Source organism: Typopeltis vanoorti, chromosome 3, assembly GCF_054136105.1.
Source record: "Typopeltis vanoorti isolate ZY-2024b chromosome 3, IOZ_Tvanoo_1.0, whole genome shotgun sequence".
Lineage (NCBI taxonomy): Eukaryota > Metazoa > Arthropoda > Arachnida > Uropygi > Thelyphonidae > Typopeltis > Typopeltis vanoorti.
In genome coordinates, this window is record NC_143551.1 from 10,451,698 (window position 1) to 10,467,908 (window position 16,211).

At 34.1% G+C, this 16,211-nt stretch overlaps 1 protein-coding gene across 3 annotated transcripts in view; it reads left to right on the forward strand.

The window, feature by feature from the left end:
• Positions 1-16,211, forward strand: part of LOC150107906 (lethal(2) giant larvae protein homolog 1-like) — a 443,798-nt gene that overhangs the window by 170,898 nt on the left and 256,689 nt on the right. For all 3 annotated transcript variants that reach the window (XM_090415428.1, XM_090415430.1, XM_090415429.1), the window contains exons 8-9: positions 11,796-11,922; positions 12,010-12,064. In XM_090415428.1, coding sequence (XP_090271554.1) covers positions 11,796-11,922; positions 12,010-12,064 — 182 coding nt within the window. The remainder of the gene's footprint in view (positions 1-11,795; positions 11,923-12,009; positions 12,065-16,211) is intronic.

Sequence of the window (16,211 nt, forward strand, 5' to 3'; positions counted from 1 at the left end):
GTATAAGACAGCCCCCGAATTTCTTCTTTCTTGTATTAATGCAACATTAGGTATTGTTGTTATATCCATTATTTTTATATCTATGTATATCTGTTATTTTTTTTAAAAAAATTTAGTATTTGCACGAATTACTCTAACTAAAAGTGATTATCCCCAATTTTAATTATTAATTTTACATTTTTTTAAAATTTTAGGATTATTAAAATTGTTATCATTTAAAATCATGGAACCAGCAACAAAATGAAGAAAGTATGAAGCTCGATTGAAATGGCAAACTAATAACTGTGGTGCTGCAAGAAAGTTTGAAATGATTGAAGATGGTAAGAGAATGGAGGAAGAAAGAAGATATTTAAAAAAATTGCCAAAGAAAAAATGTACAATGAGAACGGGATGAATCACCTGATGGCCACTGGAAAATCATGTTGCAGAATGGGTATTCGAACAAAGGCAGAATGGTTATCTTGTTACAAGAAATATGATTAGAGCATATGCACTAAAATGGTCAAGATTGAATCCGGATGAAAGTATAGAATTTCAAGCTACTTCAGGATGGTGTAATCATTTCATGAACAGTCAAAATCTGGTAATATGACAAAAAAATGAAAATTGCTCAAAAACTACCAGCAGATCTTGACCACAAACTTACCACTTTCCATAAATTTATTATTCAGTTGAGACAAGAACATAAATTTCTATTGTCAAATATTGGAAATATGGGTGAAACTCCTAAAAGCTTTGATAAGTTTTATTGCTTATTAAACATGCTGTTTTATAAGCAATAAAACAGCAGAGTCTAAAGGTAGCAAGAGTGTGCTAGTTCGAAGTACAGGTCATGAAAAAAAAAAAAGGTTTACGGTTGTGTTACGTTTGGCTGATGGAACAAAGTTAAAACCAATGATCATCTTCAAATGTAAAACTAAACCTAAGATAAAATTTCCTTCAAGTGCTTTTATATTAAATATAATGTGTGGAACATGTGACCAGGCGATATAATGAAGAAATGCAGTTTATTAGTATGGGATATGTTTCATAGTCATTTAACTGAGAATACTAAAAGTCTTCTAGAAAAAAATAACACAAAAATTGCTGTTATACCCGCAGTTAGACATCTGCTTGAACAAACCATTTAAAAATCACATGCGAGAAGAGTGGAATAATTGAATGTTGACTGGTGAAACTGAGAATACTCTGTTTTACCAGTCAACAAACTATGGATCTATGTGCTCTGCATCACTTGATATGTTGTGCAATTTTGTGATCAAAGCATGAAATAAAGTAGAGACTGTAATAAAATCATTTAAAAAGTGTGGTATCTCTAATCTTATGGATGGTATGGAAGATGATCTGTTGTAGGACACTGACGATGAAAACGAAATCAATTCACGGATTCAAACTGGGATCCATATGACGATCATTTAAACAATGAATCTGAAGAACTATTTTCAACAGATGAAGAAAATTAACATGAAAATTGAGATTAATAATTATTTGTTTTTTAAGACTTGCATCTATTGTAATATTTTAAATAAATTTATGTAACAAAAAATTAATCTGATTTGTTTATAAACACTGCCTATTTTCTTATATAACGATTTATTATAACTACCTAAATGTCCATCCAAGAAATTAAGCTTCCCTTTTTATACTCCATATAAGATGACCCATGGTTTCGAGAGGTTTTCTGTAGTATTTGAGTTTTCTTATAGGCCGACATACACGGTAATAAACAAAATGCCTTTATCATCCCAAAACACTGATGCTATGACCTTTCCTGCTGATGGAACAGACTTTCTCCTCTTTGCCACGGAACAATCGGCTTCTGTCCACTATTTTGATCGCTGTTTGGATTCTGGTACGTAATGGTGAATCCAAGTCTCATCCATAGTAATAAATCAACACACAAAATCAGCATTATTCTTTTTAAAATGCTCTAAGCACTGTTCAGAGATTTTCATGCGAGTGTGTTTTTGATCTGCTGTGAGCAAGTGCAGCACCCATCTTGCACAAAGCTTTTCATTTGCAATTCTTCATGCAAAATATATCCTACATGTTCTTTTGAAATGCCTATGGTCTCAGCAATTTCATGCACTTTGACTCGCTGATCATCCAATACCATATAGTGCAAAACTCGTCAGCCCATTTCTTAATTGTCAAAAATGAAGGAGAAGAGTGCCCATAAACTTTTATGAACTTCGAATGAATTTCTTTTGCTGTTAAACTTTCATTTACAAAGAATTTTATAACCTCACAATACTCAATTTTATCCATTTCAAGGGATACAGACAACACTTTTGTTTCAGACAGCTGTATAAAACAAACTACTTAATAGAATGACTTGCAATTTCATATTGATTCTTATGACAGATGTACCAACTTAGAAAAAAAATAAAAGAAAATCTTGCTGATAGTGTTGACATCTATGGTTGAGGTCGAACTTTTCACACCACCTCGTATAGATTGAACAATAATGGCCCAAGGACTGAACCCTGAGGTTCAGTCCTTAAATCTGGTGACCTTAAAAACTGGTGACCTTAAATCTGGCAGATTTGCACCCACTATATACTACTTTTTGATATCTGTCTGTGAGCTATCCCCTGATCCTAGTCAAGAGTTTATATTCCATATTCTCTAGTTTATACAACAGTTGTTTGTGTGGTATCCTATCAAATGCCTTAGAAAAATCCAACGTTATCATAGCATATCCATTCCCTTTATCTGACTCAGCCGTAACATTGTTATAAAATATGAGCAAATTGTATGCAGGTTTTTACCAACTTCTCTAAAATCTTCACTACCACACCAGAGATACTGATGCATTGGTAGTTAGACATCATTTTTTTGCACCACCCTTGTACAATGGAACTATCATACATTCCTTCCATTCTTGTGGAGTTATTCTTGAGCTGCGACCCAAGTTATACAAATGTGTAAGGTCTAGCCAATTCTGCTAAACATTCCTTTAACAAACTTATATTCCATCTGTCCCTATTGACAAATTCTTATCTAGGTTATGCAACAGATCTTCAACCTCATTTTCATGAACCTTTAACTTTTCATCCAATGTAGCAGTAGCACTGTGCTCCATGTTATATACACCTGGCTGATATATTTTAGCATAGTGAGCACTCATTAACTGAACAATCTCATTAGCTTCTGACACTCAAGTACTATCTGCATTCAATAAAGTTATTCTTTCACATTCATTCTTTTGATTACAGCATAATGATAAAATTCTTTTTGATTTCTTTTAGCTTGCATGGTCAATTTCTTTTCATACTCTGATTCAGCTTTCTCACAATACTTGCTAGTTTTCTGGCCTGTGCTTTATATATTTTATAACTCCTCTCACTCTTATTCTCATGATATTCTTTCCAAATCATCTTATGGATTTCTTGCTTAATAAGGTTGCATATCTATTTTGTTTTATCCCAACCTGTTTATTCTTCGAACACTAGGGATACATTCAGTACTGCCTCATTTAAGCACTTTTCAAAGATTCCTATGCAATGTTGACATTTTTCGAAATTTTTCGATGGCTATTTTACCATCAAATCGTGACAGTGATCATGCTGTGCTTTCCTGGGAAGTATCTAATTGTATTGATGCTCAGATTAAAATAAGTTACATGCTGAACTACAAAGCTGGAAATTATGATCAGCTTAGGAGAATACTATCTTTGGAGTTCAGCATGTAACTTATTTTAATCTGAGCATCAATACAATTAGATACTTCCCTGGAAAGCACAGCATGATCACTGTCACAATTTGATGGTAAAATAGCCAAATTCTTAAGAGACCCCCCCCCCCTTTCTGACAGTATGATCTAATCCAACACCCTTTGACCTAGAGTTCCTTCTTTACATGCTGCTTGTGAAAGTTTGCTTGCAACAATTCAATAACTTCCTCTTCTTTCTTATCATGAGATTTTTCTTCTACCCAATCAATGTTTAGGAAATTAAAGTTACCCATAATGATCACTCATTTGGTACCCATAAGGCCAAATTGGCAATGCATTTCTTTGTCCCTTGCAACTGAGCCGTCAGACCTGTAACAACACCCTACCATATATTTCATTCTGTTAACCTCCACTTCACACTAGATACTCAAACTCGCCACTATGTGGGACATTGCTACCATTAGTTTTTTGTGTTTTTATTCTAACTGGACTTAAGTCATCTCATATATCATTAGTAGTATTCCTCTTCTGTCATTCCTAAAAATAGTATACCCATTACACTCAATCCCATTTATTATATGATTCTTATAGCCAGTTTCACTAATGCTAACAATCTTAGGCCACATTGTATTCAATAAAGCAGCAAACTCAACCCCTTTGTTTCTGATGCTCCTGGGATTTGTGTAGACATAATAAATTACCACCTAGCCTAATTCTTATAATTAGATATGCCATTTATTTGGTCTTGTTCTAGAATTTTCTCTTTTCTCAGACATGCTTAAAAGGTCTGAACCCAAAGCATATTTTTTCACCCACCACATACATAACCATATTTGGAGACATTCATATCTTTATCATATTTGCATTAATTCGTGGTTGCATAGGTTTGGAGGAAAATTGAAGAGATTAATCTCCAGATGGGGTGTTTTCAAGAAGTGTGCAGGATACTATGATAGTACCATAATTTTGCATTACTAGATTTGTATTAATTTTGTTCCAAATTTATATCCATTGTTTAAGCTCTTGTGTACCTTATACTTCAGTCTAAGTTTAAATTCAGTAATTTCAATTTTAATTTTTAATTTAAGTTTAAATTCAACAATTAAATCAGCAATAACTAATTTCATCATTCCACCTAATCTTGAACTTCCTCTGTCCTGCAACCCTGGTATCACTCATGCATTTTATTTACATTTTTCTCTCCCATTCTTGTACCATGCCACCTTAATTCTCTACTTGTACTTTCTTCAGTGTTACAGATGCCATATTCCTTTTCTGTATCTTTATTTTTAATGATTCCACTCAAATATAGAAATAGACAACAGAATCAGCAAAGCTGGTATGGTGGGAAGTCAACTGAATAAATTCATATGGAATAAGAGAGAAATTAGTCAGAACACTAAATTGTCTGTATACAAGACAGTATATATCTGTATATATATCTCTCATCTCCAGAGTATTTTAGTAATAAGTTGGCACCATTTGGCTATTTATATATGGAAATGACCTCTGCATTACTTGCACTTAGGTATCACTTTTGGGTCTGGCTCCCACTGAGACCTCAATGAAGGTCAACACTGATCTAGATAATGACCCTTCTCATAATGCATAGCATTATACATATCCCTAAAGATATGTGCTTTGCATTATGGGATACTAAGACAACTGATGTGAAGTCATTAGCCTCTGAGTTGCCCAGTCATGAAGTTACTGCCCATGCAAATTTTGTTTGCTTACACTTGGATAAAGGATTAAACTAAGAATATACTTTCTTGAAATCTTTGATTTATAATATAACCAAGTGGAAAAACTTGCAACATATATCTTTTTTTGTGATTCCCACTCATGAAAGGTTTTAAGCCTATAGTACATTGGTGAAACAGGACGGACAATCTCTATACGCAAGAAAGAACACATTAAATATAACCATTATGGTGAAGCAGGCCTCTCAGACCACGTAAAATTCGCTCTCATTCCTAGACACTAGTCGCACGTCTTCCTTCAGGCAGTCTATCCTTCATGGTCTACCGAAAACTGACACACACTGGCCAATACATACATGCTAATTCATACCACCACCCATCACAAAAATATGGAGTCATTAGCACCCTTAAAAGCAGAGCTACAACAATTTGCTCTAACCAGCAAGCCCTGATACAAGAACTAAAAATAATCAGCAACACATTCATAAATAATGGCTATAACAAAAATACTATTAATAAAATACTCCATAAAACAATAAAAACGAATCTAGATTACAGTAAAACCATAGCCATCCCATACATTACAGGGTTATCGGAAAAAATCAACAGAATCCTACAACATTATAACCTCAATGCCACCTTTAACCCACCCACTAAACTTGAAACAATATTCAACTCCTCTAAGGATCCTCTCCTCCCATTAGCACATCCTGGAGTCTGTTGCATCCGCTGCACTTGAAACTTACCGTACATTGGTGAAACAGGATGGACAATCCCTATACACAAGAAAGAACACATTAAATATAACCATTATGATGAAGCAGGTCTCTCAGACCACGCACTCAACACCTTACACCAAATTAACTGGAAAAGCACCTGCTCTTTACACCGCACAAAAACCTGGTACGAAAGGAAATTTAAGGAAGCCTGCAAAATCCTGATAACCACCCAAATATCAACAACAAAGATGGCATGAAAATTCAAGTATCTTGATGGCACACATTCAGCCTACCTAATATATAAGATCCAGCATAAGTCAGGACTCTAGCTAATCTTCAGCTAGTATTAGAAACCATTCCATACCAACTGGCTGGAATGTACATGATGTTAATATATGTATATAGATAGATATTTGTTTTGCCCAATGTATTTCTACAACCAAACAGATAACACTAATAATAGGACTCTAGGGTTGATGTATGATTTTCTTTATTTTTATTTTATTTTTTATTTTTATTTTTTTTCACCAGAGGTCAGGCCAACAATTGTTGTAGCGATTGGTCAGTGTCTTTAACAAACCAGTTTGATTGTAGTGTAGCTTGTTTTCTGTGTATAGTTGTATGCTCCAGAAGATGACCTTGACATAAAGGTCAAAACGTCGAATATAGATTTTAGTTATATTAAACTAAAGTTTTTTTTCAAACACGGTAGTTGTCTCCATAATTTTCAAAAATGCAAAAATGTATCAAATATTTTCTTTATTAAGGTCTTGCTGTATCCATTAAATAATAGTTTTATTTAATTCTTCTAATAGAAGACTCAGAAGAACAAATTGCATATGCTCAGTATAGAAGACTTGTTAATACCTATTTTTTGTGAAGATGCGTGGATATATTGGCCTGTAAAGGATGGCTTCCTGTAAACAGAAAATTCAATACCTGAAAATTTACAATGTATTAAAGTACGTCAGATCTGGCAATTCAGGCAAAGAAATATTCTGAAGAGCTGGTTTAGCTTTACACAAGCTCCATGTAATCTCAAAACTTAGCTTGTTAGCATCATCTGTACCCAGTTCCTTAATGCCTTTTTCTACGCTTACCATAAAGTCTAAAGATCCAAATTTTGTAACACCTCGTCTGCCTCATTTAGACTTTGGTAGGGTGTAGAAAAAGGCATTAGGGAATTGCTTACAGATGACTAACAAACTAAGGTTTGAGATCACACAGATATTGTATAAAGCTAAACTTCCTCCTCCTCTGAATTTGTGTGAATTACAAGATCTCTGATGTACTTTAATACATAGTAACTCTGCTGATAATATTGAATTTTCTTTTATTTAAATTAAGGGGGATATTAAATCCCACATTGTTTTAAAAACCGAATAAGAAACTCGAAGATTGGAATCAGAGTTTCTTGCCGCATATATTAAAACTATAAAGTATCGGCGACCACTAGCGTGAGCTAATGCAAGTGACCCTAGTATGTAGTACAATACCGGACAACTCGTAGCAACGGTGGTGAAGTTCTGATCGCTATTCTTAGGTATTTCCCATAATGTAAAAACACATTTCCTAGGAAATGTATGCTGTTATTACATTATGGTGGAAGGTCACTACCCAGACCGGTTTCAGCCTTTTTTTGAGGCTTCATCAGTGAGTGACCTTCCACCATAATGTAATAACAGCATACATTTTCTAGGAAATGTGTTTTTACATTATGGGAAATACCTAAGAATAGCGATCAGAACTTCACCACCTTTGCTACGAGTTGTCCGGTATTGTACTACATACTAGGGTCACTTGCATTAGCTCACGCTAGTGGTCGCCGATACTTTATAGTTTTACTATATTCAGCAAGAAACTCTGATTCCAATCTTTGAGTTTCTTATTCGGTTTTAAAACAATGTGGGATTTAATATCCCCTTAATTTAAATAATGTTTATATCGCCGAAATGAAGCTTATTAGCTCTTTATATTTAAGTAATCGAATTTTCTGTTTACAGGAAGCCATCCTTTACAGACCAATATGTCCATGCATCTTCACAAAAAATAGGTATTAACAAAAGTCTTGTATACTGAGCATGTGTAATTAGTTCTTTTTAGTCTCTTTTATTAGAAGAATTAAATAAAACTTACTCTGTTAAATGGATACAGCAAGACCTTAATACAGAAAATATTTGATAATTATCATCCCTCTTCCAGATTGCAATCTGATGTTAAAAGGATCAGCATACCCTATCTTAAAGGAACATCTGAACAAATAGCAAGGTTCCTTTGCAGATATAATTTGCACAGCACCTTCAAACCAGTCCAGAAGTTGTCATCTTTCTTACCATCTATAAAGATATATCACCTTTTTATCCTTGCCTGGTCTATATCAATTACACTGTTCTTTGTTATCTTTGCTACTATGGACAGACTGGCCTGGCCATTCTGCTACTCTTAGAATTTAAAAGTTTATATAAAATTTTTGGATTCTGAAGCTTCAGGCCTTGCTTCTCAGGTCATCGACACTAGACAGTTCACTAGAACTATACCAAGATGCAACACTACACACTGCAATAGGTTTCAGTTTTTTTTAATCGTGTGAAGACTACACCACTGTCCTAATCTTAATCGTACAGACTGTATGCATATTTCTAAGTTTTGGGAAGTAATTATGTTAATTGTTGATAATTTTAATTTATATATTTTAAAATTAATTATACATCTATTCCCATGTCCCTGAACTCTAATAGTGTTTCCTCTTTATGGACAGCTGTGACTAATGAAGTACATTATATGCATGTTGTTATGACTCATTCATGTATTCAGAATTTAAATGTTATCAGTTTTTTTTTTTTTTCTCTCTAAAAGAAGCTCATGATATATTGAGAGAAATATATAGGCATAATAAAATTATATTTAGCTTTCTCTTACATGTGTGAAACTTTTTTCAAAAAACATAGTATGGAGTATACTCATACTGTCTGACTTGTTCTTGTGTTATTTTGAATGTTGTAAATTTGTTCCCTTTCTCTCCCCATGAATTATGCTCATTTTACAGTGAGCAAAATATGAGTTGATAAATTTTAATTTCTCTTGCATTTGTTAAATCGTTTTCAAAGTATTATGTCTACCACCAGTTTTTTATTTTTTTAAATGTTTAGTTGCAGTATTAAGGAAGAAAACAATGTTGAACAGTTTTGTTTAGGTCACAGACATTTTCAGGTAATAAAAATATGAATTATCATGCAGCACCTAAGTACAGTAGGTATGACATCCTCTATTTGTCAGTTGGAAGCCCATATTCCAATTGGATATCTCTAATAATCAGTTTTCTATATTTTGAGAAGTTGAATGCATCCATAAGTTTGGTTTTTAAGAGCTGCTACTGATTCTAAGAAAGGTTCACTTCTAAACTTTGAGTAAGCATGGTTGATTTCCTCCCCTCTCCTATTTGATTCTGTGCATGATAACCAAAGCGTGTTGCATCAGACCTCACTGTAATCATGATTACAAAGTATAATTTATGTCCTTCCATACAAGTGGTGGTTGATACTTTCAGTCTGTTTATAGTAGGCCAGCATGCTGGAACAAACTATGCATGTGCATGCACACACACACCTGAAAGTTAGAAAAAATAGTTGATCTTTAGGGGAAAAGGACAAAGGTAACCAGTATCAAGTGAGGCAAGGTTTGAGGTAGTGGTCACGTTATGTTTTTTTAATGATAGTATTACTAAAATCTTTCTGAGTATTTGGGAAAGGATTAACAATTTTGTTGTTGTATTACTGATTGTAGCCATTTACATGAGAAAATTGGCAAGGGTTTGAATATTAAATTGGAAGGTGTGGTGTATATGGTTGAGTTCAGCTGTGAGAGAAGCTTCGCTGGAATAAAGATTGACTCTGGTTGGTTGGTATTAGTAACACTACTGTTTTTTGGGGGGGGGGCGATGATGGGAAACTTTGAATATATATATGCCTGTGTTGAGCAGACTTTTTGTATACTGTAAAAGAAAGGTTACTATAAGAAGGCATATTGTTACTATCTATAAAACTGTTGGTAGTTTTTGTATAGCAAAATAGATTCTTGGATGTTTACTTGAGGTGGAGTAATGTCTAGGTTATAATGCCAAATAGAGATGTCTATCTTAATCAAATAGACGGGGCTTGAGTGAAGAGCATACTTTCAAAAATTTTTCATGAGAAAATTGGCAAGGGTTTGAAAGTGAACCCATGGCTCTCCCTTCTGTTTGTAAATCTTGTTCTTCCAGGTGAAGTAAGCAGAATAGATGCCCAAGTACAAAGGATGTGATATCTGGAGGATAAACACTTTTAAAAATATGATTTAAAATGTTTATAATTCTAATATCACAGATCTTTTCTCCTTTAAATGTTTTACTTCATCGTATTGCAGATTTCTTCTTTCTTATCCATTCTAGTTACTTCTCTTTGAAGAATAAAACTTGCATCCCCATCCTTGCTTCCCTGCCAATTTTTTAATTGAAAAATTTCAAAGCATGCTCAAGTGAATAATCACAGATATGCCATTTTCCCTTTTGACAATCCTTTTCAGTTATTGTAATGGTCCTGTAATATGCTGTATATTTGTAAGCCTAGCTTCCATATTCCTTTATCTTTATAGTATAAGTCTGTACACTAACAGTGTTTATTATTGCGTTCAATTGTAAAATCTCACTTTCATTCAGCTGGTATTCTGCTCAATCTGCCTGTAATTATTACAGGCAATTTTAGGGAGTTGGAAGACTCACCAGAGGTCCACACTAACCATTGTTCACACAGCCTCATGCTAAAACAAAATCATAATGTAAACAATGGTTGGTGTGGACCTGTGGTGAGTCTTCCTACTTCATAAAATCACCTGTATAATAATTACAGGCAGATTGAGGAGGAAAAGAACCAGCTGCAAATCCTTTTCCCTTTAGCAATCCATTCCACTCATTCACTACTGTTTAAGTATGAAATTTAGTCCTCATGATAATGGTAATGACTTTTGCATAACTTCCAGTGATCCCTTATTCTCTCCCATTTCATGTATTGAAAAATTTCTTCATTATCTAGCTTGAGCAATAATAAAATTATTGTTCCTCTGTAAAGAGCAAATGTTTTTTTTGCCTTCCTTTCTTGGTGAGAAATTCAGAAGTGAGGGTTTGGACTTAAAAGGATTTGTGCTATTTAAAAATGAAGCTAGTTGGCTACATCTGAAGAAATCACATATTGCTTTGTGAACCATTATAAAAAAAAGTCCATTACTGGAATACTTAAAGTGCTATTGTAAAATATTTGTAAGACCTTTAGAAAGTGCTTTTAATTCTTTGGTTCTCCAGTGGATGAAAAGGCTGACTAATAATATTGAATTTTTGTATAAAGTTTTCCTGCATAGCTCTAAATATTTTATCTGCAGAAACTCCAAACTGTCATTCCATCCTCGTTCATTCATTATCTATATGGATATCTGTTAACATAGGGCACTGTGAGAAGGATTGGACATGAATGCAAGTCCTAAGAGCTTCATATTCATTAGTTATGTGGAGGTCTCCTAATTATTTATCTTTGATCCTTCAGTAAACCTTCATTTTTCTGGTTGATAATTATGATTTTAATAGTTTTTAACTTCTATCCAAACCAGTTGGAAGAAAGTTTTAATCAGGTAAATAAATGATATACAATTACCCCCTTTTTTTCCTTTTCAGAAACTAGAATATCTTACTTGGCACAGAAATGGAACAGAATTTATCAGTTCTCACGATGATGGAAGTTATGTTGTCTGGAACATATCCAACACATCTCAACTTGCTCAAAATCCCATAATCCATTATGGTATGAATTTTATTTTTCTTAGAATTTTTGAATTTACTCAATGCCTAAATACTTTATATTTACTGTTTTGTATTTTCCCCTCCTCAGGGCCATTTTCCTGTATGCCAATTCCAAAGATATTATGGAGCTCAGTCAAAGGAGGGTAGGTATTTGAACTTGACTTTATTTGTTAACTATTGTTATTGACATATGTGGGTCACTTTGCTTTTCAACACTTGTTTGAAATACCTATCACCTTTCTTTCGCTTCTTGAAGTGTGTACTTTATATACCTTGGAGGGGGGGGGGGAACTTATCACTTACCAGTATAGTATGAATTTATTTCAGCAAATACATATATGCATCATCAAATTCCTGATATGTATCCTCAGGGGTGTACAGGATGCTGTGATAGTAATGACTTTTTCATTTAAAAAAAAAGTGATTACCACCCTGTACTGTTACTGTTTGGTCAGGCAAGTCAGGTTTTATTTCATGTATGTCTCAGTGAAAATTGACCAGGCTGGTTGTGAATATATTTTCAGATTTCAATCTGGAAGTTGACAGTAAAACACCATCATACCAATGATGTATGTACAGGCAGAGAACAGCATTTCCAAAAATCTCATTTTTTACTATGCAAATCATAGTTAAAGCTATGTCACTTAAAGCTTTTCAACATGCCTTTTAATTGAATATCTAATGAAATATACTCTGCTGACATCAGTCACAAAAATTTAGTCATATTTAAACTATACCAACATACCAATAATATGGGTAGATATACATCATTCATCCATAATGGATATATGACTTTCAATCCTAAAGAAATTGAGATTTCTATTAAAATGTTAACAAGGTTCATATTTTTAATTTTTCACATGCTCACCAGCATGTCTGAATATTCAATGTTTTTAAATACTGCATCAAACAAGCATGTTAAATTCATGATTCTGTTATGCATTGGTTCCACATTGAATAATATATAATGCAACATAAGGTATACAGTTTTTTCTAAACTATCACATTTAACTATTATTCATAAAAGCTGCTACAAATGACTACTGTTAATGTTTGTTCAAAAAAAACAAAACTTCTGCTCTGAGTTAATCTACATCTAATTGTCTGCTACCATACCATACCATCCAGAATTGTCTTAACCAGTTGAAAATGATTAATAATGTTTTGCCATTGAATTTTTCTTTTACCAGTTGTCTAAGTGTGTATAGGAGAACTGATATAGTAATTAGAGTAGACATAAGCTTATAGCAGCTAAACCTCTAGCCTCATTTCCCCATCATTTCACTGTGACTTGGGATTCAGCACAAGCATAATAAAATAATTGTAGATTTTGTTAGTTGTGTTGATAGCAAGGAATGAGAACATAGTCAATGAGGATTCCCTTAAATTTATATAACGTGGTAGGAAGTTTTCTTTTATATGTTTAAGTGTATGCTGTATAGCAAGTAATTCAGTAGAATGGTTATTATATTATATGGGTATCTCCATAAAGTAAGAAAATTCATTGCAGGAGACCCACACAAAATATCATACCTCTCATTCACTGTTAGGGTATTCACAACTAAGTATAGCAATTCATTCTGCTCATTCACCACACTCCAAGCAAAAAAATGTAATCTGCATACCCCTATTAATCACTCTTATACAAATTACAACAGTAAAACCTGTTCTCATGTATTGAAAAAATTTCCTTTGTGTCAATCTTATAGAACCCCTTTTATAACTTCAGTTTCTATAATGTCCCTTCTTTTCTGCCTATTGTCTCATTGCAACCCACACACCATCAACTTGTTCTCACAGGGAGCATTCTGCAGACCTATCATCAGCTTGGTCACTAGTCTCTAAATCCTCTTCACCACCTTCTGATCTCCAAGAAATCCTGGTGACCAAATATGTGCACAACAGTTGATGAATCTGAATATACTTTATACCATGTGGGGGGAGACAATAAACTCTTCATCTTTACTCGTGTTTTTAAGCATCCAAGTAATCCTTTTAGCTACTTCACCAATTTTTGCAATATGCCCTCTGAACTTCAGCTCTGTCCACTATTATTTCCAAGGTTCTAGCTTCAATTTCATGCAATCCAGTACCATCAATATGACAGTCTGTAACTTTTTCAACCCAAAGTGCATAAGCTTACATTTTGCAACATTAAATTTGCAATAATTATCCTTTGTCCATAATGTCAATTTATTTAAATCATGCAGGATATCTACATCACCTTTATCAACAATTACCCTCCCCATTTTTGCATCAGCAGCAAACTGAATCCCCCCCCCTCTGCAAATCTTTCCCTATATCAGTAGTATACAAATTAAAGAGGGGGTGCTTAAGGGTCAAAGCTGTATAACTGACAGGAGACCTCTACATAGCCTTTAAAGGAATGCAGAGAACCGACCAGGGCTTCTGACCTAGCATTCAATCCTCACCTTCTTGTGGTGCACCCTATTAGTATCTACATGGATAATGAACACACAAGGATGGGCTGAATAATTTGGGATTTAGCCAACCAAATTGTGTTCTTATTGGCTTAAACCAAAATATAAAATGATGGTACAACATGACAGAACTTCATGCTGAGTGAGGCGTCACCTAGTTAAACAAGGCCCTCGTTGTTTGGCCAGGAAACCAGGGCAAAGAGCAAGAAGTCAGCTACTGGAACAAATCCTAAAACACATCCCAACTGAACATCACCAGAGTTCACGATCGGTACTATCAACATAAGAAGCCTAAATGGCAAAGAAATGGAGTTAGGTGAGGAATTGGATAAGTACCAGATCGACATAATAGGGGTTGACTGAAACAAACAAACAAAAAAAAAAAAAAAAGAAACCGGTGAGATCTTTCTCAGCAATGAATACAAAATGTTATATTCAGGCAATGACAATCAAGGAAATGGAGGAGTAGCTATAGTACTCAACACTAAATATGAGGCTCAATTTCTTGAATGTCAGACAATTTCAAGTAGAATGATGTGGGGAACTGGACTATAAGACTTATTTGTGCCTATGGACCTACAGAATTCTACTAAGGTAGAAGTGGAGGAATTTTTTGAGGCTTTAGCAAAAGCAACTGACACAATGAAAAATGAAAAGTTGGTCCTTGTTGGGGATCTAAATAGCAGAGTAGGAAATGATTGTGAGATATACAAAAATATTTTGGGAATATTTGGAGAAAAGAGCAAAGCTAATAATAATGGCAAACACCTGTTGGATTTCTGCTTAGGACATGGACTGGTTATTATTAACACAATGTTCCGACATAAAAATGTGCCCAAATTCACATGGAGAGAAGACACAAGGAATAAGAAAAGTCTCATTGACTAAGATATTGTTGATGTTTTCTCCCTGGTGCAGTAGGTGTACTGAGAATTGGAAATTGGAAGTGATCACCATTTAGTCTTGAGCAGGATAAATTTCAATTTCATACTGAAAAGAACATATCAGAAAGTTTTAAAGCAAATAAAATTTGCACAGCTCTCATGTGAACTATAGACTAAACAAACATTATTAAAATAAAAATGAAAGAGTTTGAGAACAGGAACCAAACCTTGGAGATTTATTGGCAAGCCCTGAAGAAAACATTGATTGATTCAGCCAGAGAGGCAAGTGGCAAGGTTATCTGCAAGGATAGAAAAATCAGAACTCCATGGCAGACACAGGAAGTTAGAGGTAGTGAAGGAAAAGAAAGCATATTAAAAGTTTGTGGTAAATAAATCAGTTTGTGCTCTTAGAGAATAGAAGAACATTGCGTAAAACTAGCTAAACAAAAGTCATGGGAAGACTTTGGTGAGAACATAGAAAATGATATTAAGAATGTGACAAAATATACTTGTTTGAAGAAGCTCAGATTGTTCTTTCAAAGAAATTAGAGATGATAAAGGTAACATAAAAACTGGAGGATAGATATCCTTGATGTATGGAGCAATTACTTTAAAAATTGCTAAATGGAACTATCAGTGACAGCACAGTGTTAAAAAAAAAAAAAACACTGACCAGGCATGCAATCAGGAATACATATCCATACTTGAAGTAGAAAAAGCCATCAAAAGTCTGAAATGTGGAAAGCTAGCTAGAGTAGATGATATTCGACCAGAAATGCTCAAGTATGGAAGTATAAAAGTGTTACAGTGGTTGCACTGTATAGTTCAGAAGTCCTGGACTATGCAGATGATTGGATTAGAGCTCTCATAGTACCCAAAAATGGGAAATAAAACCAAATGTGAGAATTATAGAGGTATTTCTCTGCTGAGTGTTCATGGTAAGATTTATGCAAGTATACTTCAGA